The sequence below is a fragment of the Cucumis melo genome, chromosome 6, assembly GCF_025177605.1.
Source record: "Cucumis melo cultivar AY chromosome 6, USDA_Cmelo_AY_1.0, whole genome shotgun sequence".
Classification (NCBI taxonomy): domain Eukaryota; kingdom Viridiplantae; phylum Streptophyta; class Magnoliopsida; order Cucurbitales; family Cucurbitaceae; genus Cucumis; species Cucumis melo.
In genome coordinates, this window is record NC_066862.1 from 15,263,855 (window position 1) to 15,290,998 (window position 27,144).

Below are 27,144 nucleotides of genomic sequence, written 5' to 3' on the forward strand. Positions count from 1 at the left end.
TCAACCCAAAACAAATTGTTAAGACACAAAAGATTATAAAAAAAATACGTTGAAAAAATAAACATTAAAGCAAAGTTTAATTGGGGCCCTATTTCAAAAAATATAAATTTGCAAAATTCGTTGTGTTTTACGATACAACGAAACAAACAGTCGTTTTAAATATAAAACTCATTTCAATCATCAAAACTTAAAAGTAATAAAACATTAAGCGGAAGCATTTTGAAAGATTTCCATTTGGCGTTCACGAGTCCTTCTTGTCCCTCGCCGGTCCACCTCTCGTATTACCTTTGCCTGAAAAAAAGTTAAACATGGAAATGATGAGTGTAAAAATATACCTAGTAAGAAACCCACTATTGGTCCCATTAGGGGTAAAAACTATTAACTTCCATTATGAGGTACTCTATATCATAATAGTTTAGTGACCCCGTAGGATACACGTCAATCAGTCTGGTGATCCCATAGGATACACATAATCAGTCTAGTGATCCTGAAGGACGCACATGATCAGTCTACTGATTTCGAAGGATGCACAATATGTGGTGATCCCGTAGGACACCGTGCATAACTGCAAGGTACACTACCCCATAGCTAAAACTAACAATTTCACCTCAGTCCAGATAGATTCATACCAATCTAAACAATCCAATATAGTCAACTCAAAATATGATCTAGGTATACACAATATTTCAGTTCAACACATAAGCAGTTAAATTAATCATGCTAGTACATATTCAATCATTAGTGTAGCGAGTCATCAATACATCCAAACTTATGCATAACCAATCAAGATATGAAAGTTCACACCATGCATAATCAGTCAAATTGTCTCATTCAATACATCTCAACTTAATTTAGGGTTCGGTAGCTATAGAAATCCATTACCTTAATTCTAGCTAAGTTCCTTGATTAAACTAAAGTCCAAACAAACCAACCTAAACATAAACAGAAAATCAATCATTTTTGCAAACAAATTCATCCATTCACCCAAATGCGACTTCCACAAACTTCCCCAAGCAATGGAGAACTTAACCCCAAACAAAACTTCTCGTGAACTCCAAGGACTTACTTCTCCAATGGCACCTGATAAGTAAATAATCTAATTTTTTATTTCAATTTAATTTAAATTTAGATCCTTAAATAACTCATGTCAAAACCCATCAAAAACTCACCAAAGAATTGGCTTGAACCAATTAGGAAGTTTGGCTTTGTTTACGCAACTCGACTACCAGAGAAAATCGACTCACGTAGCTTGTATAACAAAGAAAATGGACTCACACAACTTGAGTAATAGAGAAAATTCGCTTAAATGGCTCGGGTTATAGAGGAGAGGAATGGCAACAAAAAATTGATCATTTTCGAAGGTCAGAACCTTCAAAAAAATATTTCATAATCCTTTGATATATCTTTTTTCAAAGGTTATTTCAACATTTGAAATGTGACGAAATAGATCCGTCAAAAATACTTTTTCGAAGGTTTACTAACCTTTGAAAATTACTAATTTTCGAAGGTTTACTAACATTTGAAAATTATTAATTCTCGAAGGTTTTACTAAATAATTTTCAAAGCTCACGCGTATCTTCGATAACAGTTTGTCGATAAATATTTATTATCAAACGATTTTTTCGAAGGTTTTCATAAAAGAACTTTTTCAACAAATGTATGAAGCCTTCAAAAATTACAATGTATTATAATGGTGAAATATTGAATTACAATGATAACCTACGACATCAAAATTACAATCTTAAAATGTTCTATAACTTCAAATTACAATGGCAATCTACGACATCAAAATTACAATCTCAAAATGTTATATAACATCAAACTATGACATTCGATCAACTAGAAACATGTTACGCATCTCTTTGCCATCATAGTTTGGAATCTATCCTCAAAACGGTTTTCTAATTCGCTACTTCTTTCTTGGAGTTTTTGTACCTCAGCTTTTCTTTGTCATTCAAATTCGTGAAGATATTTTTTTAGACTCATTGAGGCGACGCTCAAGATCATGCACCTTAGACGATGATCCAAACAACTCAGAATGGATAACACCTACTCCATAACCACGAACATGTCTATGTTTCTCTGGTCCACATATTTGTACGAAAATATCATCATCGTTCATGTCAAGAGTACCATCAATCACTTGAGAAGCATACGATTTAACAACTACAAAACACAAATTCACATTTAATAATTCAAAACTCAGCAGATATATACCAAGTTAAAATAGCATACCAAGTTACCAACAGACAAATAGATAAGTAAACCACAAGTATAATCTGATATAGGTTCCAAGCACAAGTAAACCATGAGTATAATCTTATCGTTCATATATACTAGAGTAGAAAAACTTAGGTTCCAAGCACTAAAGGTGGATGATTAAGAAGCTTACATGAGATTTGTTAAGGAAAGCAAGAATGAACGATTAACAACACTTCTTGAAGAAACAAATAAACTACTTGTTAACTTGGGTGCTGTCGTTCAAAGAAAAATAATCTAAACTTGTTGATGGTACCCAAGAAATGCATTCCAAACTTGCTTGACTGGGTAATGTAAAAAGCAATTGTAATAGCAATTCATGCAATTCATTTTAAACTGCTGTTCACGTTGGCCATTAATGTAATAAGCAATCACTGGGTACTAAAGAATTCCAGAACTCATACTTTGGACAAAAAATAATATGAAACTACATTTTCCAAAAATTTTTTACTCCAATATAAGTAACCAAAAAATGATCAACATGTTAAATTGAATAACAAAATAGGTAAATGTTAGAATTAGTAGGGCTTTGCCCTTAGAGTATTTTTGGAAATAATAATATAGAAGATTTTATTTCCTAAATCTTTTCCTTTCTTACTCCTATTGTACTCTATTTATTCTCTCCCTCTGTACCTATTGTATTCATTCATAAGAAAAATAATAAAAACTAAAGTATCATGGTTTTTCTCCCGGTTCTCGGGTTTCCACTTAAGCCCCGAGTTGTTGTTGATTGCTTTCAATATGGTATCAGAGCAAAGCAATAACGAAATCCTAGAAAATAACCTAGGAGAAACCCAGATCCAAACTGAACTCGTCACTGTCGCAGCCGCCGTAGAGAAACTGCTCCAAAACCTACAGAAACCGCTGATCTACCCAACGAGAGTGGTTTCGCAACCGTACACGCTGCCATCTGACCAGAAAATGCCTCACACGCTGCTCATGTCTGGCGCGTGGGCCCACGCGCCGTCACCTTTTCATCTCACCGACCAGCCCATTCCCTTCTACGCGTCGTCGATTGTCTAACCGTCAAACCCTTCCGGCCATCCGCATCCTCACGCACCGTCTATGAACTTCGGACGACAACCCTCAACTGTAAATCTGTCAAGTCTGTACAGTAAGCATCCGCTGTATGTTGACTCTTTACAGCAACCGTTGTTTTTAAGTAATGGGATTGATCAAACCCAGAACAAATCGAACATTGAAGCGGGGGAGTCTTCGACGCATTTCAAACCAATCGAGTTACCGATGTATTCCAAGAACCCGATTACTTCGTTCTCTAATTTACCATCAAATTATATAACCTAGCTCTTTAGGTTCGTCTACAGGGAATTTTTCAGGTGAAAAATTAAATGGACAAAATTATTTCTCTTGGTCCCAATCAATAAAGATGTTCCTCGAAAGTCGCCACCAGTTCGGCTTCTTAACTGGAGAGACTATCGTCCTCCATCAGGAGACGCCTTGGAACGACTCTAGAAAGGGGAGGACTCACTTATTCGGTCCATGCTGATTAATAGTATGGAACCACAAATCAGCAAGCCTCTACTATATGCAGCCACAACAAAAGATTTGTGGGATACAACTCAGACTCTTTACTCGAAACGACAGAATGCCTCTTGGTTGTACATACTGCGAAAACAGGTCCATAATTGAAAACAAGGTACCCTGGACGTGACTACCTATTTTAACAAGCTCTCTCTCCTCTAGCAGGAGATGGATTTGTGCAGAGAGACAATTTGGGAAACACCAAAATGACGGTACACAATATACTAAACTTGAAGAGGCTGACCGTGTTTATGACTTCCTTGCAGGACTTAATCCCAAATTTGATACTGTTTGTGGTCGTATACTCGGACAAAGACCTCTTCCCTCCCTAATGGAAGTTTGTTTTAAAGTCCGCCTGGAAGAGGATCGCACTAATGCCATGGATGTACTGACTACTCCTACCATTGACTCCGCTGCCTTTAGCGCTCGATCCTCAAATCATGATAGTGACAAGAATAATGGGAAGTCAATCCATGTGTGTGGACACTGCAAGAAACAATGGCACACCAAGGAACAGTGTTGGAAACTCCACAATCGTCCCCCAGAAGGTAAGAAACAATCCTCCAACGAGAAACAGAACTCAGGACGTGTCTATATTAGTGAGACTACCCCTGCCAGCACTTCTCAATCAACTGGTCCTATTTCAAGCCAAACCAAGACTCTAACTCTGTGTGTCATTGCTCAATCAGGTATGCATCAGTCCCTTGAGCTTATTAGCGTTGATGGGAAGAATCCCTGGATCTTAGACTCGGGGGCTATAGATCACTTGACAGGTTCTTCGGAACAGTTTATCTCATATGCCCCGTGTGCCGATAATGAAAAAATCTGAATAGCCAACGACTATCTAGCTCCTATCGCTGGTAAAGGACAAATAGTTTCCTTTGACGGTTTTGCTCTCCAGAATGTTTTGCATGTCCCTAAACTATCTGACAATTTGTTATCTATAAGCAAGATCACTCGTGAGTTGCATTGTAAAGCTGTCTTCTTACCTGTATTGGTTTATTTTCAGGACATGAGCTCGGGGAGGACGATTTGCCCTGCCTGGCATAGCAGGGGACTTTACATCCTTGATGATGATACCTCCTGTAGTAGTTTGTCTAGGGTTAGTTTACTGTCGACCTACTTTAACACTTTTGAACAAGATTGTATGTTGTGGCATTTTCGACTAAACCACCCAAATTTTACCTATGTGCAATATTTATTTCCCCACCTTTTTTCTAAACTTGATGTCTCTTCTCTGTTTTGTGATGTGTGTATCCGGGCTAAACACCATCAGGTCTCTTTTCCCTCACAACCATATAAACCTACATTACCGTTTACCCTCATCCATAGTGACGTTTGGGATCCTTCCAAGGTCACCACCTCATCGGGAAAGTGGTGGTTTGTAACTTCCATTGATGACCATACCCGTCTTACCTGGGTCTACCTTATCACAGATAAATCCGAGGTTTCATCCATTTTCCAAAACTTCTATCATACTGTTGAAACACAATTCCATACAAAAATTGCGATTCTTCGAAGTGATAATAATCGGGAATTCCAAAACCATAACCTTAGTGAATTTTTAGCCTCCAAGGGGATTGTTCACCAAACCTCGTGTGCCTACACTCCTCAAAAAAATGGAGTGGCCGAACGAAAAAACCGTCACCTTGTGGAAGTAGGTCGTTCCCTTATGCTTTCTACTTCCCTTCCATCATACCTGTGGAGAGATGCTATTCTTACAGCCGATCACTTAATCAATAGAATGTCTTCTCGTATCCTCCACCTTCAAACTACTTTAAATTGTCTAAAGGAGTCTTACCCCTCTACTCGCCTTGTTTCTGAGGTTCCTCTTCGTGTGTTTGGGTGTACCGCTTATGTCCAAAATTTTGGCTCTAATTAGACCAAATTTGCCCTCGAGCTCAGGCTTGTGTATTTGTTGGGTATCCCCTTCACCGGTGCGGTTATAAATGTTTTCACCTGCCGTCTAGGAAATATTTTGTCACTATGGATGTTACTTTCTGTGAGAACCAACACTACTTTTCCGTTAGCCATCTTTAGAGGGAGAGTGTGAGTGAAGAGTCTAACAGCACCTTTGAATTTATTAAACCTACTCCTAGTACCGTATCTGATGTTGATCCTTATCCCATAATCTTACATAAACCAAGTTCCTCGGGAAACGTATTACAGGAGGAATCTCAGAAAGGAAGTTGGGTCCCCTACTAGTTAACCGCCGGCTCCAGTCCAAGACTTCGAACCTCCTTGAGACCAACGTATGGAAAACCCTACAAAAACTTGTACTAATAATACGATGAGTGAGAATTACAAGTCTGATGTTGCTGTTTTTGAAAATATGGAAGAAAAGAACTGTGGTGATGAGACTGAGGTTAGAATAGAAACCAGTAACAATGAAGCTGAACAGGGTCATACAAGAAAACTTAATGAGTATGATCCCTCTGTTGACATTCCCATTGCTTTGAGAGAGGTACCAGATCATGCACTAAACATCACATTTGCAACTATGTTTCATATGATAATCTCTCTCCACAGTTTAGAGCGTTTACAGCAAGTCTTGACTCTACCATAATACCGAAAAATATCTACACTGCTCTAGAGTGTACTGAATGGAAAAAAAATGTTGTTATGGAAGAGATGAAGACTCTTGAAAGAATAGAACTTGGGAGATCTGTGCTCTACCCAAGGGACATAAAACTGTAGGATGCAAATAGGTGTTCTCTCTCAAATAAAAAGCAGATGGTACGCTTGATAGACACAAGGCAAGGTTAGTTGCAGAGAGATTTACTTACACCTATGGTATTGACTATTAAAAAACCTTTTCTCCAGTTGCTAAGTTGAATACTGTTAGAGTCCTGCTATCTGTTGTTGTGAACAAAGATTGGCCTCTATACCAGCTGGATGTTAAGAATGCTTTTTTGAATGGAGACCTTGTGGAGGAAGCCTACATGAGCCCCCCGCCAGGATTTGAAGCCCAATTTGGTCAGCAAGTGTATAAACTCCAGAAATCCCTATATGGTCTGAAACAATCTCCGAGAGCATGGTTTGACAAATTCACTACCTTTGTCAAGTCCCACGGGTACAGTCAAGGGCACTCCAACCATACTTTATTTACAAAGGTTTCCAAGATAGGGAAGATTGCTATTCTAATAGTTTATGTGGATGACATTGTTTTGGCTGGAGATGATCAAACAGAAATAAGTCAACTAAAGCAGAGAATGGGTGATGAATTTGAAATCAAGAAATTGGGAAATCTAAAATATTTCATTGGAATGAAGGTGGCCAGATCTAAAGAAGGTATCTCCGTGTTTCAAAGAAAATACACCCTTAATTTGTTAACCGAGACAGGTATGTCGGGATGTCGTCTTGCTGATACTCCTATTGAATTCAACTGTAAACTAGGAAACTCTGATAATCAAGTTCCAGTTGATAAAGAATAATATCAACGCCTTGTAGGTAAATTAATTTACTTATCCCACACTCGTCCTGATATTTCCTTTGCTGTGAGTGTTGTCAGCTAGTTTATACAAGCTCCCTATGAAAAACATATAGAAGCTGTTAATATAATTTTGAGATACTTGAAAAATACATCTGGTAAAGGGTTGATGTTTAGAAAAACAAATAGAAAGACCATTGAGGCATATACTGACTCGGATTGGGCAGGATCTGTTGTTGACAGAAAGTCTACCTCCGGTTATTGTACCTTTGTTTGGAACAATCTTGTAACTTGGAGGAGTAAGAAGTAAAGTGTTGTGGCCAGAAGCAGTGCTGAGGCTGAATACAGAGCTATGAGCTTCGGAATATGTGAGGAAATTTGGCTCCAAAAAGTCTCGTCAGATCTTCATTAGGAATGTGAGACACCATTAAAGCTTTTTTGTAATAGTAAAGTTGCTATTAGTATTGCTAACAATCCAATTCAACATGATAGAACTAAACATGTTGAGATTGATCGGCATTTCATCAAAGAAACACTTGACAGTAGAAGCATATACATTTTGTACATTCCTTCGAACCAACACGTTGCTGATGTTCTCACCAAGGGGCTTCTCAGACCACACTTCGACCTTTATGTTAGCAAGTTGGGACTCATTGATATTTACATCCCAACTTGAGGGGAAGTGTTAGAATTAGTAGGGTTTTGCCCTTAGAGTATTTTTGGAAAGAATAATATAGAACATTTTATTTCCTAAATCTTTTCCTTTCTTACTCCTATTGTACTCTGTTTATTCTCTCTCTTTGTACCTGTTGTATTCATTCATAAGAAAAATAATAAAAACTAAAGTATAGTGGTTTTTTTTTCCCGGTTCTCGGGTTTCCACATAAGCCTCGGGTTGTTAATTGATTTCAATAGTAAACAATAACATAAATCAAGAGTGTAGCATGTCAGAATACCAATTGGGATAATAAATTGACCACCTATCATATTTTTACATCAATCACCACTTTCCTTGAGCGTTAACACTCTAACAGTTGCTTCCAGATTATACTTAAAATTTTCAGAAATGCCAAACTCACAAGTTAGAACCAATTAGATCAACACATTTTGCAGGCTAGAAGATGAAACACTCCCATAACCATCACTTCTTTACCCTTTTTATCATACATAAAAACCAAAGAACTAAGATCTTAACCATGAGTCTCTAAACGAACACTGAAAGATAGATCATTTCCAAAAACTCATTTCCAAGACTTGCGAATTTCTTAGACGATATCAAGATCAAAATTAATACTGAACATAAGAAACAATAAAATCAGCCCACTATCCATAAACCAATACCTCAAAAACACGTTTAATTCCTTTATTTCAATCCATCCAACCCCATAAACAATCCCCATTTCCAAATCATCCTAGAATCATCTGATACCATTGAAACAATCAATTACACACAAAAAATCCTTTATGTCAAGCAAGCAAAAATAAAAATGCCAGCAACTCAATTAGAAAATAAATTATAGACTCTTGTGAGATTATGCTTTGTTACTGCCCTTCCAAAATTCAGCTGATTATCAAGATGTAAAACAACTACAAATTACAGCAACAAGTTTTTGTATTCACATATGAAATTGAAAATGTATAAAATGTTCAATAAATGGAAATAAAAAATAATAAGAGAAAAAGTGATATTATATTCATTATTTTGTACTTATAAGTTTCTCTTGTGTATCTTCATTCACAGGCAATCCCTTATTGCTCAAGTGAGTTATCACCCAAATTCTAATTCGACTAGGTTTGTCAATGTCTTGAACCTAAGTGAAAATAATATATTACATAGTTTGACAGAATTAAAAGAAGTTTATGTAATTTTTCATTTAATTACCTCTTTTTCAACTCTTTGTTGTATACTTTGTGAACCACATGTGTGATATACATTCAACTTAGAGCGATTCTTTTGATTTCTTCCACAGATCTCCTATATTTCAAAATTAGAATATGAGCATCAATAAAAATTTAATCAATAAGTACAACTTCTTTGTATGTACAAGAAAAAGATATTAGACTACAACTTGATATTCTGCTGACTTCCATAACTTCCCATTTGGACTCATGTTTCCAACACTTGTGACATTAAAAATTGAACTATTGAAAACTATCATTGAAAAAAATGATAGTTTCAAATTCTGATGTAATTTCAAAGTAAGCAGTTATTTTTCAATTGAATTCTCTGCCAAATGCGGCTAAGAGATGTTGTATTTATTAAGTTTTCTGAAAGTTTGTTACAAGGCTACAAGGAAACTGTTTATGAAACAGTTAAGGATACTAACTGTTCTTACTAACTCGTAGTTTAGTTAGTTCTGTATTTCATCATTTCTTATTACATCAAATTCTAAGTAACAATGAACTATTAAATCAAAGATCTCAAACAATGCACTACAAGCCATAAGTACAGTCAAAAGAGAAAAAATGTTTGTTTCTAGGCTATGCCAAAGGTAGAAAGTTCAAATTGTAAGTAACATAATCAGTCAAGCAAATAGAAAGGACGTGTCTATATAGAAATGAATTTTAAACTCAGAAACAACCTCAAGAACCAAACAAGATGAGGTCATGTGCCTATACCCCCATTAAACCATTCCATTTATAAGCAACAACCAACTAAATAAACATAAAAAGATTGGCAGATCTAGGGTATGATGTTCATAATGATTATAGTCAGACTGTTAGCAAACGAGGATGACAAATGATATATATTTTTCTTTGATACAAACAACTTTCATTAAGAAATGACAGTTTAGTGTTGGCATATGAGGAAGAGAAATGAAATCACAATTGCAAGCTTACATAAGCTATTAATTTGCTAACAATTTGTAAGCAGTTCATAACTTCATATTGGAATAACGTTGGTTGGTTCTTGTTGGTCTAAACGTAGGAATCCAGACTAAATTCACTTACAATGTTGCTGTTGTTGTTTCCAACCTCCCCAAATATCACGTTATTGTTAAGAAATGACAGTTTAATGTTAGCATGTAAAAAAGAGAAATGGATCATAGATTTGCAGAGCCCATCAATTTTTTATTTCATTTTATGTTTTCATAAATGGAAGATAGGGTTTCATAAAAAAAGAAGTATAGGCAATTGTGGAGGATGATAATTCCACTATCTAAAAGATAGGATAAAAACAAAAAGAAACTGACTCAGATCAAATAGAAGCATAACTAATCTCCATGACAAGTGAAGAATCTGTTAGTCTGAAAATAAAGTACCACGTTTTTGGCATCAAATTTGCAACTGGATAGGACCAAAATATACCAGCTAGAAGTACGGTAATATCAATATAAAAGGATAAATTTATGAATCAATCTAGTCATAGCAGTTATAGACTACATTTAACTCTGACAATTGTACAACATGAAAGCATTACTACAGAGTATAGCAAATTCTGTATATACTAAAAGATGATAAAATTAAAGCTGAGAGATGATAAAATTAAAAAGAAACCAAAAAGTTTAAGAAGCATACCTCAAGAGAGAGTCAACAATGGTGTATGTAAAGGCAAAGTGGAGGAAGGCAGTGATAGATTCGATTTAAAGCGATTGAAGGAAGAAGAATATTCTGGAATACCAAACAGAGCACAAGAAAAAATGGGAGGCAGCTCCATCGCCACAGAAGAAATGAAAAAGGTGAACTAAAGAAGAAAAACACATTTTATTCCGGCATTGGCAAGCTTAGGGCAAAAACCCCCTGAGCCAACTGTTTAGCAGTATCCTAGCAATGGAGAAACAGTCGGATGGAAAAAAAAAAGACAAGAAAAAACAGAACAAGCTCAAAATTGCGTACACTTTCGTCGTCCGTTTGAGAAACAATCTGCACGTCGTCTTTATTAACAAGCAAATCGCCATCGGTGAAAGTACCGCTTCGAGTTCTGTAATGATCACAGACGCCATAAACGGAATTATTAAGCAAAATCAGGAATGCATTCTCAGAGAGAGAGAGAGAGAGAGAGGAGAAGAGAATAGAAGAGAAAGAAAATTACATGAAGGCAAAGGAAACTTCGTCGGGAGGAGGTAGAAGAAGCTTTAAGTTAGGATTCATGGAGTTGTCCTTCTTCATCAATGGCGAGCTGTCCTTCTTCATGAAGAACGGCGGATAGAACAACGTTTAACCTTCACCGTTCAGCACAAGAAGTTTGGAACGGATGAATGTTTGGCTGAAGAAGAACGCTCGGAACGACGACGACGGAGCGACCTTGACGAAGCTGAAGAAGAAAAACGCTCTGTGATGGAGCGACGTCTGACAGCCGACGAGTTCCCAGCGACCCACGCCAAAAAAGGGAAGAAAAATGGGAAATTGCAAAAAATAGCTTAAAAAATGTGTTAAATGATTTTTGGGAAACTTTTCAAAATGACGAGTTTTAGGACAATTTAGATGTAAATGGACAAAAATGTCCTTCTTTTCCTTTCCCTCTTCTTCCTCTCTACGATCGATTTTCCTTCTCTTTCGCGTAAAGTTCCATTTCCCTTCTCTTTTCTTTCGCGTAGAATACCTGAAGCTACTCCGACCATCGTCGCTTGCCCTTCGTCGATCGTCGTCCAGTGCATTTCGTCGCTCCTCTTCGAACCATTCAATCAACTTCGAGCGTTTTCTCTTATTTCGATGATTTTCATGTCTAACCCATTTTCAATTTATTTGCTGTAAATGTTTGGTTCGGGTATTTGTTGCTATTTTCATCCGTAATTGTCTGGTTTTTAGAATGGACTTATTTGCTGTAAATTAGTTTAGTAAAAGTTTGGTTTTAGGTTCTTAGAAAGTTCAATGGGTAGTGAAAAATGAATTTAACTAAAGATGAGGATTTAGTTGGATCAAATAGAGGAGGAGTAAGAAGGAATAGAGGTTTTTTTTTATCTGGCTAGTATCTCGCATATATCTCGCACGCATATATCTCGCATGCATAAAATCAAATTGGTACACCTCCTAATCCATTTAGAGCATGTTTAGTAAGTCTCTTAGCCCATCATGCTTTATCTCGCACGTATCTCGCACGTTCCAAACTTTCACTATTTATTTCAAAATCAAATTGGTACACCTCCTAATCAAATTGGAGGAGGCCGTGACAAGTTTGGAAAATTGGAAAAATTTGGGAAAATTTTGATTAATTTAGGTTAAGAAATATTTATATTAAAATAATATTTTTATTTAAAAATTACTTAATAATTCTTGACGTTTTGAAAACAATAAATTTAGAAAATAACTTTCTCCGTCTTTTTATAAAAATTCTTCATGTTTTAAAATGTCAAAAATGTTGAGTTTTTAAATATTCTTGACCTTTTAGAAAACGTGAAGAATTTAATAGATAATCCTTTACGTTTTTAAAATGTCAAGAAAAAATACATATTACTTAATGTTTCTAACGAGAGAATTCAACAAAGTGCTTGTCGATCTTTTTCAAAGATTTTAAAACCTTTGAAGAAAGTAATACCTTTTCGAAAGTTTTATTTACCTTTGAAAAAAGTACGATTATTTTTTTTTTAGATTTTATTTACCGTTTGAAAACGTATGGTCTTTTTCAAAGGTTTTATTTAACCTTTAAAGAAAGTAATATTTTTTTTTAAGGTTTTGTTTAATCTTTGAAGAAAGTACTACCTTTTTTGAAGGGTTTATTTAATCTTTGAAGAAAGTACGATCTTTTTTTTAAGGTTTTATTTAACATTTAAAGAAAGTACAAATTTTTTTAAGGTTATTTATTATCCTTCGATAAGAGTAGATATCATCAAAAGCATTTTCAATACCTTCGATAAAATGTATATGTTTTTCAAAGATTTTTATTATTATAAAAGTATATATTTCTCAAAGGAAAACCTTCAAAGGTTTTTTGTCACTCCGATAAAAGATGGTCAAAATAGCTCTGATTTCTTGTAGTGAATCATGGACCCAAATACTCGAAACGATACCGACGTAAAGAATGAACTTGAATGTAGAGAGCAGGAAGTAGAAAAATCGGCATGCGCGGATGAAAGCTTCTTCGACGGCACGAAGATCAACGTTCTCATGCGATGACATGCGACGAAGGAAGACAAAGGGCAATCCAGAAGCTTGACGCAGACAAAACCCCTGGGACGCGGACACTTGACGGAAAACGAAAGGCTTCGAGACGAAGCTTTGCGACGACTGTGCATGAATGGAGCTCGAGAAGAAAGCTGACCGGACGTTGAAGATGGGCGGAGGTAGGCTGCTAGGTCACAAAGAGGACGAGGAATAGAGAAGGTGAAGGGGTTTTGCTTCACACTCTTCGCAAGGGAGAATAATTAATGTAATAATAATAATAATATTATATGATTATTATATTATTATTTTCCTTTTCTTTTTCTTTATAATAAAATCTCTCTTTATCTCATCAAATTCAAACATAAATCACATCAGAAAATTTAAAATCTTAATAAAAAAATATAATTAGGTTGAAAAGAATACCTCAAATTTTGGGGTGTTACAAAAGAATATATTTTTGTTCTTGCCCTTAGGATTTCGTTAACTATTCAATGAAAGGATGGTGTACCTGGCTTTTACATTGGATGATTAAACTACAACAAATTTGGTCTCTGATATCGGTAAAAAAAAAAAAAAAAGCATGTATATAATTTCAGGCCAAATGAAAAACGAAAGCAAATTTATAATGTCAATTTTCAACTGATATTGTAGCTAAATAAACAAACGAGTCTTTACTGTTAGTTTTCAACAGACATTATAGGCAAACCTCATTTCTAAATCATACCACATTTGAGAATCTCTACTTCTTAAGAGGGTGGTGTGTGTAAAAAGTGAGTTATTATAATCATAGTTTATTAAAGTTGAGTTATAATAGTTTCAGTTTAGGGTGTACATTATTTTAGTTTGAAAAAAAATAAACACTATAAAAATAATAAAAGAATAATGAATGTCAAATAGTAGAAATTGTAACAAACAATAAATAATAATTTGTGTCTGGAGTGTATAATTTTAGTTCGAGAAAGAAATAGTATATAGTGTAGTAAATAATAAAATAATGATAAATGTCAAATAATAAAAATTATAGAAAATTAAGGATTTTGAAATAGTTTTTATTACAGCTAATTAGGGATTTAAAATAGTGTTTACTTAGTTAGAGGTGGTTATTAATTTAGTCTTGGATCATTATTATTATTTCAAAAATCTCATTTTCTTCTCCACCAATTAAATTCATTCCCTTCCTTCGTTGATTAGTTCTCTAATCAGATCAAACATTTTCTCTTTTTCCAAAATTAAATATCTTTTCATCATAATTATATTTTTTTGCCAGTAATGTGATCATTCTTTACCATTCCATAATTTTATTACATATATATACATAGTTAACCATAATTCCTTAAAATTCACCCTTTTAATTAAAACTCATATCATACAACTTAATTTAATCCTCGAAAACACCAAAAATTCAAAGTCTCTAATTAATTAAATATTCATCCAATAAATATTTAATTAATTTCAATTTACACAAAACCAAATATTTTTCATTAAATAAATTTAAAATAACGTCCAATAAGTTGAACCTAATTAAACAAAACTAAAATAATTAACTCCAAAATTATTTTAATTTTTGGACCGTTACATTATACTCAAACGTGTTCCACATTTACGTCACTACTTAAAGTTTAAGTCTAAAATAGATAGCCTTTGTGATTTTAGTTTACTGAATTCAACATTATAATATTCCGTTTTCACTAATAAGTTGCCAATGACAACTTTATTATATAGAATATAATTTAAACTACAAAATACAAGTTTTAGAACATAAGTTCCAACGGTATATGCATAGCCTGTGATATATTTATGATGGTGAATTATATGTATAGCCTAAGGTTACTGTTAAACTTTGAATCGTAGCTATTGAATTTAGACTAAGTGTAAAGGATAATTATTTGCATATGCTTATTGTGGGAAAAGTATGATAAAGATTGTTTGCATGCCTATCATATGGATTAATGTTTGGGTATAATTGATAATTTTATTAAGTAAAATTATTAATTTGTGAGTTTTGGATATACGTATCAAATGTTAATTATTGATTTGAAAATAAATTTATTTAGGGATCTAATTGGGGTTTTTCTTGAAGGATTTATTTGCCAATTTTAGAAGAGTTAATTTGTAGAATTTTTCCACCAAAGGTTGAATTGGTTTCAACCTCTCAATTTTTGGTAAGTTAATGGAAGAATTTGTGGATGATAGACAATTGCTAATTTTAGTAATTAAGTTACTTAAATTTTTCTTTATGATTAGAATCAAATTAATTGGAGAAGTTTTACTATCGGCTTGGGAGTATTTTTTACTAATCTCTTGGGTAAAAGATTCTACTACTTGAACTTCGAACATGAATTTCCAGTTTTGCATTGATGGTAGGTAAAATGCACAATGTGATGTTGAAGTTGATGGTTGATATTATATGATGATCGTGCATTTTATATGGATTACATGATTATGGATTTTATGATTAATGTTTCATGACATGGTTATGATGGTTGCTACATGCTTTGGTCTATGGTGTCTATTAACTTTGGCTATTAGGATGTGTACATATATGTATGATGTCCCTCGGGATCACCGTCTTTTCACAAATCTATAATTATGTGCATTTAACAAGACTAAAAATTTGTCATGCCATGTTTTATGAGCAGTCTAACGGAATAACTTATAGCTTGATATCATGTGTGTTCCTTCGAGTTCACCGACTAATGGAACTGCTCCTACCATATCACTAGATTGTGTGTGTTCCATCGAGCACACGATAGTTTTTGGTACCTCCTAATTAAAGGTTAACAGATCACCAAGCGGGACCAGTAGTGTGTCCCTTACTGGGTATATTTTTATACTCACCATTTTTCTATGTTTAATATTTCAGGCAAAAGTAGAAAAAATAGAAATTTGGTGAGTGAAAGGAAGGGCCTGTGACATGCCATATTTTGATTTAAAACATTTTGATTTATTTATTTCTTTTATTTTCTTTAAAATTAGTTATGTTGGAAAATTTATGTCTTAAAAGTTGTAATTTGTAATTATATACTATTCAATAAAGTCAATTATTGAGAAATTGAATATTATAATCTTAAATTCAATAAACTAAGGTCCCGATGCTATATTTGAGTAACTTGAACTTTATACATAGACATAAAAGTGAATCAAGTTCGAGTATATAGCCTAAATAGTTTATAGTTTATGAATAAAGGTTGGGAGCGCCTTATCTAGAGAAGCTATGGATGTGACATGCTTTGTAATTAGTAGAAACGAGGTAATCTTGAATCGTTCATGTAAAGACATGAAAGTGGGAGCATCCTATGTAAAGTATTTACATAAAACTGAACCATGAAATAGTCACTTTTACGTTATAATGTCGTTTATTGTCTAAAACTAACTATCTCGATTATTAATTATCTAGGTAAGTTAATTTTAATTATGAGCTAACTGTGAACTCCTATTCACACGAGATTATTTTTAGATTTTCTTAAGTAAGAGCAGCCATTAGTGTTGGCCCAAAAATTCTCTTATTTTAGGGGTAAGATCGGGTGGATAGCTGAGGACATAGGGTGAAGATAAAATTCACTCCTACCTGCTTTAGGGTTATTAGATAAGTTGTTTCTTTAAAGGACTGAATCCAAGTCTTGAACAAGGGGCCCTACCCTATCATTGGTTTATAGATTGAACTTTAAACCAATTGTTCAATAGTGGATCAGTTGGACTTAAGGAGCAAGATGTAGTCTAAAGGATAAAACGATATTTCGACCAAGTCGAGGTTATGAACAATCTGTGAAAGATTAACTTATGCTGATCATTGTTATATCAAATGGACATAAATATATCTATAGTGAGGGAAGTGTAACTCCCAAACTTTAGTGGAATGACTTGTTGGTTAACGAATGTTGGTTAGCTCGGTATAAAAGAGTCTAGCCAGTTAATCTCGGATCGCTGGAATCCATAATCTATAGATTCATTAGGTTTTTCTGTTAGCTCATATGGAAAAAACTTAGAATTGTATGATGTAATAAGTTTAATTGTTCAAATTAGGCGAAAAGAGAGAAATCGACAAATATATATGATATAGCCGTCGGATTTTAGACAAGAGATAGAGATTTATGTTTAAATGAAATTTAAATATTAAAAATATGAATGCAGATTCATACTTAGAAACTCGAAAATGATGGAAATAGTCAAAGTTGTAAAAAGTCAAAATATTGACTTTTTTACTTTGAAAAATTAATTTTTGAAAGGCAATATATTCAAATATGATTTAAATTTCAAGAAAATGAATGTGTATTCATGCTTGAAAGGTCAAAATTAGTCAATTCGGACAAAATGGTAAAAAGTCAAAATGTTGACATTTTTGTTTTGAAAAGTCAAAGTTTGACTTTTGACCAAATGACCATTTTTCTCTTTGACATAGCGAGAAAATCCCACATTTTTTGGATAATCCCACAAACTCTAGTGGGCTAGCTGTTGTCTTTTGAAAAGAAAAAAGTGCACTAGAGAAAGTGGACTTTGAGTTGGGCTTTGGTGTTGCATGGACGTGCATTTTTGCATGTAAATCTCTTATAAATAAGGCCAAGAAACTCATTTGATGGGTTGGAATTTTTGGGGTCTAACATAAGAAATTTGTTTTTTTATTTCTTCACTTGAAAAAAGAAAAAAATTTCCAAGCCCAATTTTTTTCATCTATTTCTCTCTTCCATTTTCATCATCCAATGGGTCCCACAACTCCATTTTTAGTCTGGAGGATAGTAAGTCAACCTATGTGGTAGTTCAAACATTAATTGGAACTTTGAACATAAGTATTTTTTTTAAAAAAATACCCTAATTTCAAAGTTTTTTCGATTTAGGATTTCTTGCTAATTAAGTGCAATTATTGTAGAATTTTGATCTTGTTTCCGTCGGGCATGTTTTATTTCTTTCAAGTTAGACCCAGTTATGACATGTTTTCATGGTATTCTTACTGATTTAGCCAAATTATATTTTATAAATAGTTGTTTGAAATTATTTTAAATAAAAACTTAGTTTTCTTCTTTTCAAGAAAATGTCAAAATTGTTATTAATCAAGTATATAGAGTTGGGTCGTTACGTCATGTTCATTGATTAACCAATTAAACTTGATTGATACTTCACTAGGAAAAGTTCAAAGATTTTACTACTTATCCTGATGCAATTTCTCCATTTGGAAATACCAAATGTTTTCTTCTATCTTCTATCTTCATTTGCCAACATACCATTTATGGGAAGATTGTTCGAATGAATGGTGTTCCCTCATGAAATGAAGTCAATAATGACTTCATTTCATGAGAATAACCAAATTAGAGAAAGGACACGACTATTTGAATGACCACAAATATTCTTTAAATTAATTGCTCTCTTCAATTTGTAAGCTATAACAACCCGAACTTTTAGACTAAGCTAAGGTCATTACTCAAAAGATGAATATCAAAAGACACTTTCTTGAAAAGAAGAAAACTACAATCCTTATAAAATTAATACAAAATGAATGTTCAGAAGACATAAAATTGGCGAAACCCAGTAAATTACTATGGAAACGTGAGCAACAAGTTCTAACAATTCTTTAAATAAAATAAAGTTAATTAAATAGGATAAAAATTTAATTAAAAATGTCTAAAAACAAAATACTTAAAAACTGATAAATATAGACGCAGAAGCATAACTGAATCCTATATAGCATGTCACAGACCCTTCCTTTCGTTTGCTAGCTTTTCAAATTATCTACCTTTGCCTAAAATATTAAACATAAAAAAGAATGCGTATAAAATATACTTGTTAGGAACATAATAATAATGTTTTGTTTCCAATGGAGCATACCTGGGCGAGTGAGATCGTATGAACACTTCTAATTGTACAAGATATGCGGAAGGAACACCCTTAGTCGTGTGAGTGATCATAGGTAGGTACATCCCTAATTGTGTGAGTGATCATAGGTAGGTACATCCCTAATCATGCTAGTGATCCCGTTGGAACATCTGTAGTCATGCGAGCGACCTTGTATACACAATATAACTTACCCCTTACCGCGTATGTGATCCGTAGGTACACCCCTAATTGTGCGAGTAGTCTCGTAGAATCACCCCTAATCGTGTGAGTGACCCCTATAGATAGGAACATAATACAGGTGGGTAAAAAGCTTAACAGCTAAAGTTAACAGACATAACAAAGTCCAAAAGCACGTAATAACCAACATAAATATGACATGAATCATCAGTCATAACAATCCATAATTATAATAATCCATAAAGCATGAAATCCATAAATCATGCTTAATCATCATATAACATCAGTTAACAACCACAACATCTCATTATGGATTTTTAGCTACTATCAATGCAAAATCACAAAATACATATAGCTCTTAAATTTAGTTTGAATTAGGTCTAGTAGTAGAATCACTTACCTCGAGATTAGCTAACAGTTTATTCCCTAACAGTCACAATTCTCCAATTCAACCTTGATTGGAAAAAAAAATTACACAGTCAATTCCTCCAATTGAGCCAATTGAACCTTCAAGGGTAAAATCCAAATTAGATCCAAAATTTAATTATTTAGAACAAAAAATATCACTTGAAGGGTATATCCAAAACCCAATAAAAAACTCACCAAAAAATTGTTCAAAAGGGTAAAAAGGCGTTTGGAAAGGTGAAGGGAAGCTCCAACTTGGCTATGAAAGAGCAATCGATTTGCATACACAAGGGAGACAACTTCATGGCTCGGACATAGAGGGATAGCGACTTGGATGAAGAAGATCAACCAAACGGAAGGAGAGGAGATGCAAATGAAGACCGACGACTGGACGAAGCAGAAACACACGACTATATCTTAAACGATGGAGAGAAATTCGACGAAGCTTAATGGACGATGTGCAACTTGAGTCCACAAATAAAGATGAAGCGTTTGGGATCGACTATACCTCAGACAAAACAAAGAAACTTCGCGACGGAGATGAAATCAGATAGCAGAGTTGTGTGACTTTCAGCGTGCTATGGCTAATGGTGGAGGAGGTTGATGATCGGCAAAGACGAACGTGATGAAGGTGGAGTGGCAAGCGGCGGCCATTTTAGGGTTGAGCCAAGGAAGAAGATGAAAAAACTTTTGTTTTTCTTCTCTTTGGCTTTCATGCGAAACGAGGCTACATTTAAGGGCCTGTTTGAGATGTGTATTAGAGTGGGGTGGAGTGAACTATTATAGCCCACTCCACGTTTGGCGCATAGACCAATATAACTGGGGATTAGGTTTTTCTCAACTCCCGTCCTCTACTGTTCAACTCCCCTTCTCTCTTTCATTTTCCTTCTTCCTTCTCTGATGTGTCTCTGTCTTCATCTTCCTTCTCCAGATATTTTCGTTTTCAACTCCATCTCTGTTTTCGTTTTTGTCTTCCTCCTCCGTCTCCATCTTTATCTCTATCTCTGTCTCCGTCTTCGTTTCCGGTCACTCGACTTTGGCAAGCATAATGGCTATGGAGGAAGATATTTGCTTAGAAAAATATTTGCTTCTTTTTTGAAAATGATTGTTCGAGGACAACAATGGTGGTGGTGGTAGAGAATTTTTTTATAGATTAAAAAAAAAAGAGGATCGGGAATTTTTCATTCTAGGTGATGCCAGTTGTGGTCATATTAATAAAGATATTGTGTATTGTGTATACTTGAATCCAAAATTTTAATTTGTGTTTGTATTTTTTTATAGAGAGATTCTACATTTATTCTGTTTTATTTTTTCTTACTCTTTCAACTTACATATTGCTGTCTTCAACTCACATATTGTTGTCTTCCCTTATTACTGCATTAAAATGTTGTCAATTTGAAAGCCAAACTCCAAAATCTTAATTTTGGACTCTACTTCCAATATGATATTATATTGTTTAAGCTAGCTTGTTTTTTTTGGATTATATCAATGGAATTGTTGTCTTTCACATGTAAATCTCTTTCCAACTTTGACTTGATTCTCTACAAAAGGATAGAGTGTAACATATCATTTAATTAAAGATGTTGAAGTTAATGGAGGATGGGTTCTTGTTCTTCAAACTTGAACGAAAAACAAAGTTTAGAGTTTAAGAAGAAAATGATTTGAAGGTGATGGGGGAAGAAATCAATGGAGAGCTGACAATCGCAATAACTAAAGAGATGTGGAGAAATAAACATGTTGAATAATGAAAAGAACAAGAACCCATAATGAAATTGATCAATTAGAGGCAAGTATTTATCAAATAGTAGAAACAATTTTATCGATTATAAATTTTTTACTCTATACAATTTATGGTAACATGGGGTCGTTTAGGAACATTTTTGTTTCATGTTTTCCGTTTATGTTTTTGTATTTGTACGAATATGTTTGATAATGTTTTCTGTTTTTCTCGTTCCGAAAATATTAAAAACATTTCTTTCTTTTCTTTCTGTTAAAATTATTAAATGAACTACATAATTAACAAGATTAAATAAAATAACTTTTAAAAAAATTTGTATATTGCAAAATGAATAAAAAAACAATAATTTTTGATATAACCTAAATTAAAATAATTTGCCCTCAAACATAGATTATCATCCAGATCATAATAATCTGCATCCCAAACATAGATTATAATAACCCATACTATAATAATCTGCATCTCAAACACAGACTATAATAACCCACAAACTATAATAACCACAGATTATAATAACCTACTCCACACCCGAACGCCCCTAATGATGATGATGACGACGACGACGACGACGACCAAAAATAATTAGTGATATCAAATAGCTATCAAACGACTATCGAAAAGCTAATCAGAGGGCTATTAGAGAGTTATCGGCTTGTAAATTTTGCAATTTAGAAAATGTAGTGACATGGACACTATTATCATAAATGTTTATAATAATCATAATAATAATGATGATGATGATAATGATGATGATGATGACGACAACAACAAATAATTAGTGATATCAAATAGCTATCAAACGACTATCAAAAAGCTAATCAGAGGGCTATTAAAGAGTTATCGGCTTGTAAATTTTGCAATTTAGAAAATATAGTGACATGTACCCTATTATCATAAATGTTTTTGCTATTTTTGCAAGCGCCCCTATAATTATTTCATTTTTCTCCCTCAAAAATATATTTTCTCCAAAATATCATTCACTTTTACATAATAATTAAATATATACACACACATATATATAATTTTAAAATTCTCAACAAATGTTTCATTAATTCCAATTTCCACAAAATTAAATAATTTTCAATCAAATAAATTTAAAATAACATCGAATAAATTAAACTTAATTAAATAAGATTAAGATAATTAACACCAAAATTATTTTAAGTTTTTGGGGGCGTTACAAGCAGAACAATTTTGGTTTTCATTACTTTTTGTTTTCTCCAAAAAGTATCTCCATTTTCAAAATTTGATGTTCGGTACATCCACAAAAGTTTAATTTATTTATCTTCTGAATGCGGTGCTACTTCTAGAAGAAAGATGATATGTTCTATCCTGAGAGATAATTACTCTAACTTCGACACTAGAATGAATAAAATTGTCTTAAGGAATTTGTTTAGCTCATATCCATAATAATATATGTGTTGTATGTGTTTTTCTGCTTTGATATGATTGTAAATTTCTATAACGTACACTACTTCCACCCCTAAATTAATTTATTCATTAGCTATTTAATTTCCTCCCATTAGTTTAAGAATCAAAACCTGACTTTCAAAATTAAAAGAAGTATATTTTAATTTTCTTTGAAATTCAACCGATAACTAAATAATCTTGAGAAATTTGCGAATCATGAAAGGAAGCAAAGAAAGAAATAGATTTAATTTTCAATACATTAAAAAAAAAAAAAGCAATCATGCTTATTTGAAATTGTGTTTATTTCCTTACAATATTTCAATCATGATTTAAACCTTTCCAGTGTAATTAAGTAATTGGATTCTTAGCTACATTCTATAACGAAAAACTACTGTAAGAAGTTTGTTTAAAACTACTATAAGAAGTAGATAACAAAACAAACGACTCCGTAACTTCGAAATATTATATTGTTTATAAACTTGATTTTGAGATATCAAAAATAAAAAATCAAAACCAAATAACAACATATGGTTTAAAGTTTTAGACAAACATTCTCTACATTATATTCTTCTTCTTTTTCCATTAATTGTTTAAATTAGTTAAAGTAGCTTTATTTTTGTGCCTCTTTAATACTTATTCTCTTCCACTATTGATATATATGTATAGATAATCCCACATTAAGTTGAAAGCTAAAATGAAACAATAAAAGAAATATAAGTCACTAATGAGACATTAAGAATCTTAGCTTCAATGGCTGAAAAATAAAGCTCGCACCCTAAGAGAATATATCTCATTGTATATTTTACTTGAAATCATTATCAATTCAACCACTTTGTGTGCAACATTTTGGCTATATAAACGTCTCCTCCTTTGGGCAATGGATGAAGAAAGAGATACTTTTAAGTTTTGTTTAAGAAAGGTTTAAAAATGGCTCAAATTTGTAATATCTCAGAGGAGGTGAAGCTGAATTGTTGTGGTGATAAGTTCTATGACTTTTTTTTAAACAAAATGGATTCTTATATTCACTTGTTCCCCCAAAATCTTCAGAGCTATAAGTTTGTGGAGGGAAATGGATTTACTCATGGCAGTGTCACCCATTGGAAATATGACTTTGGTGATGATCTCTCTCTCTATCTATCATTATGTTATTTTTTATCTCTTTCAATCCTCATATTTTATATTATATTAATTTGATGTTACAATATATATGCTTTATCTTTTGATCGGGGCATGATGAGGCCGATGCTAGGGGATGGAAATCTAGTTCGGATGTCTCTATGCTTCTACTTAAATTCCTCTTGCTTTGTGAATATATATATTTAAAAATTTGTTGAACTTTAAACATATATTTCCTTTAGAGTTTAAAATGTTGACGTAGAATGAAGATGGTTGTTTCAATTTTACACAAATGTTAGAAAAGAAGTGTGAACAAACTGCAGAAGTCTTTATTCATAAAAAGTTATAATTGAATTATTTAGTGAGAGTCTTATTAAATAAGTGAAAATGCTTAGGAATTGATAAGAATAATATTAGCAATATGATTTGGTTGATTTCATTTTGACTTGTTGTCTCAAACGTCATTTTCTCTCTAGTTGATATTGGTGCATGCATACACACAATTCAAACTAGTATATTTCTAAGCTTGTGATAGAAAACAAAAAGGAAAAGTAGATATACCTTCTAACTGAATTAATATCTCAAGTTAAAATGTATTATTTAATTTTGTTTTAATATCCCCAAGCCATTTTCTTTATTTTTCTTCAAAGGATTGGATAAGAATTCAAACCTCAAACATTACATGGTAAATAAAAGGGAGAGATCTATTATAAGATATCGAGTTTTTTGCCATTAAAAAGAAATTCGGAAGACTAATGAACAAAATAGCCAATATTAAGCAATCGTAGAGATATGTGAAGACATTAGTTATCTTTGTCAACTAATATTAGAGTCTTGTCTAAACGTGGGTTAGGTTTCCTTGTCAACTTGTATAAGAGCCACGATTCAAAGATAGTTTTACGTATATCTTTATAATTGATACGAAGACTTTTAAGTGGTTTAAAAAACAGGGCTATTAATAACATATCTCCAAAGCAGATAATATAATATTATTATGAAGGTATATGAAAGGTTCATAGTCAACGTTAATATGGTCAAACCAATTGAATATAACATTTGCTCCTATTGGATTTACTAAATGTTGCTTCTTTTATTTTTATCAACTCCAATTCTTGGATTATTAAGGTTTGTTTTCTAAATTTTTTTTTTATTGGTAGGTATCCCAGCAGAAGTAAAGACAAGGCTACTTGTGGATGAACCTAACAAAGCAGTGATATTTGAATGTGTTGAAGGAGATCTATTAAAAGACTTCGAAATGTTCCAAGTGAAAGTTGAAGTTAGAGATGGTGGTAAAAATGGTGTTAGCTCAGTTAAATGGTCAGTGGGATTTATGAAGGCAGATGAAGATGTTGCTCCACCACATAACTATCTCCAATTTGGAGTTAAAGTGTGCAAAGGCCTTGATGCTTACCTTTCCAAACAAATAATGAACTAAAAGAAGAGGGAAAAAACAAAAAGAGAAGAAAACACCATAAACGTGTTTATGCTTTTGTTTAAATAATAAAAATCTATAAATAAATTGGGCTCTCATCTGTTACGTTTCCCATTATTTGTACTTTTATCTCAATTGTTATGTGTATTATGTAAAATGTTGAAGGTTGATGAGAAGATATAATTCAATTTCATCAATATTTTTCATATTTGCTAGCTTGCTTCCCTTCCATGTAAACTATTTTGAACATTAATGATCATGTTTTTGTTTAATAGGGGTCTTTTAACTTTCAGTGGTGTAAAAAACGTGAAAATATAAGTCAAAATGCGCCAGTAAAAGTATTAATTAGCAACGTAGCTAGAGATACGTGTCGCTAAGAATGGCTCTATTATCGTGTAGCTAAAGGTTTTAGTGACATATTGTGAGACTATGTATTTTGAAGTGATAGACATTTTGAGAATATGTATTTTGTAGGATAGATTGCGTTAAGGTCATGTAATGCAATGAGGACAGATTGCGTTGAAGCTAGGCGACGCGATGAAGGAAGTTGCGTTCATGAATAATTAGGCGTTTTGATGTTATATCGCAAGAAGAGTAGGCATTGAGAGTTAGGAGAATTTGAGGAATTTTCCTAATTATGATTAATTAGTGGGCTATGTGTAAAGGATTAAGCCAAGTATGTTCTAGTAAGCTAACAAACCTACACGTGTAAAGTGTCAAGTAGGTGCTACCGCGCTAAGAAAAGTTTAAAGAATGACTAATCTAATTTTGAGATTAGTATAAATAGAACTTAAAGGAAGAGTTATTTTTGAATTACTAACAAAAAGTACAAAGAGTTGTGCTGTTGAGAAGGTCACCAATCGAGAAGAAGGGTTTTGGTGATTACACATTCAGAATAAGGGAATTAGTTTTGTGAGTGATTTTCTAAAGATGAACATAGATTTTAAAGCTTTCTTTCTAAATAAATAAATTTTTATGCTAATGTTTAACGCACGTACAATCTTGTTGATGTTTATGAGAAAGTGTGATTGTTTGAAAGGAAAGCGTTTCTATGTTAAAGTTGTCATGTTTTCATGTTTGTATGGATTGTTTGTATGCGAGTAAACCATTAGTTTTATTCCTAATCAATAAGTGAGCTATTATCTGCACATAATAAGTCAAGGAAATCGTAGATTTTGTGGACTACATGGCGGTAAGAAGTTGACCAATGTATTTGAGTTAACAGCTTGAGCAATCAGAAATGAAACAGGAGATTCTCCACGGGATGCTGATGATGGAGCGGTCATTACAATAGTCTATGCATGGGAATGGTTCATGTTCTTGACAAAATGAATAAGAACAACTAATGTGTGATTTATGTTTTTGAATGAGGCATTGAGAGTGAGTTTATGAAAATGAATTTACGTGGTTAAATTGTATTCCCCAAAAGGATTTCCAAAATATCCCTCACGAAGTATTTGACTTAGGTTTTAAATGTCCCTTCCTAGTTTACCAGATGTTAAGGCCAAGTTGATAAGGGTAAGGCGAGCTACTACGTGTTAAGGCGTTAGCCATGCATTTTAAGTTTGAATTTGAAGAATCTACACTGGGCGTTGGAAGCCTGAAGTCTCTGTTTTATGTCTTTATTGTAAAAGAAAGCATTTGGAACCAATGTTTGTTAAGTTAATAAAAGAAGTTTGATTCTTTATCTAACGTTGTGTTTTCTTATCGCTTAGTAGTTTAAGGGTTTAAGTTTGAACTAAGCAATAAAGCTAAGGTTCAAGGTTA

General features: G+C 33.2%; 2 protein-coding genes across 9 annotated transcripts; one reads left to right on the forward strand and one right to left on the reverse strand.

Moving 5' to 3' along the window:
• Positions 1-1,662: 1,662 nt before the first annotated feature.
• LOC103496828 (mitogen-activated protein kinase kinase 2-like) lies at positions 1,663-11,582 on the reverse strand. 8 transcript variants are annotated; one of them, XR_007821384.1, is made up of 5 exons: positions 11,265-11,582; positions 11,069-11,153; positions 10,751-10,843; positions 9,114-9,206; positions 1,663-2,166 (listed from the first exon to the last, which is right to left on the reverse strand). XR_007821384.1 is itself a non-coding variant. In XM_051085524.1 (4 exons), the coding sequence occupies exons 1-4, from the start codon at positions 11,363-11,365 to the stop codon at positions 2,140-2,142; spliced, it is 306 nt and encodes a 101-aa protein (XP_050941481.1). In that variant the 5' UTR covers positions 11,366-11,578; the 3' UTR covers positions 1,663-2,139. The 8 variants fall into 8 exon arrangements, 2 of the variants coding, with proteins under 2 accessions (XP_050941481.1, XP_050941480.1); XR_007821385.1 differs by having other exon boundaries at positions 10,751-10,916; positions 11,265-11,578; XR_007821388.1 differs by lacking the exon at positions 9,114-9,206 and having other exon boundaries at positions 11,265-11,578.
• A 12,092-nt stretch (positions 11,583-23,674) lies between these two features.
• On the forward strand, positions 23,675-25,583 carry LOC103496826 (major latex protein 15-like). Its single transcript, XM_008458834.3, has 2 exons — positions 23,675-23,943; positions 25,103-25,583. The coding sequence occupies exons 1-2, from the start codon at positions 23,757-23,759 to the stop codon at positions 25,378-25,380; spliced, it is 465 nt and encodes a 154-aa protein (XP_008457056.2). The 5' UTR covers positions 23,675-23,756; the 3' UTR covers positions 25,381-25,583.
• Positions 25,584-27,144: the final 1,561 nt, after the last annotated feature.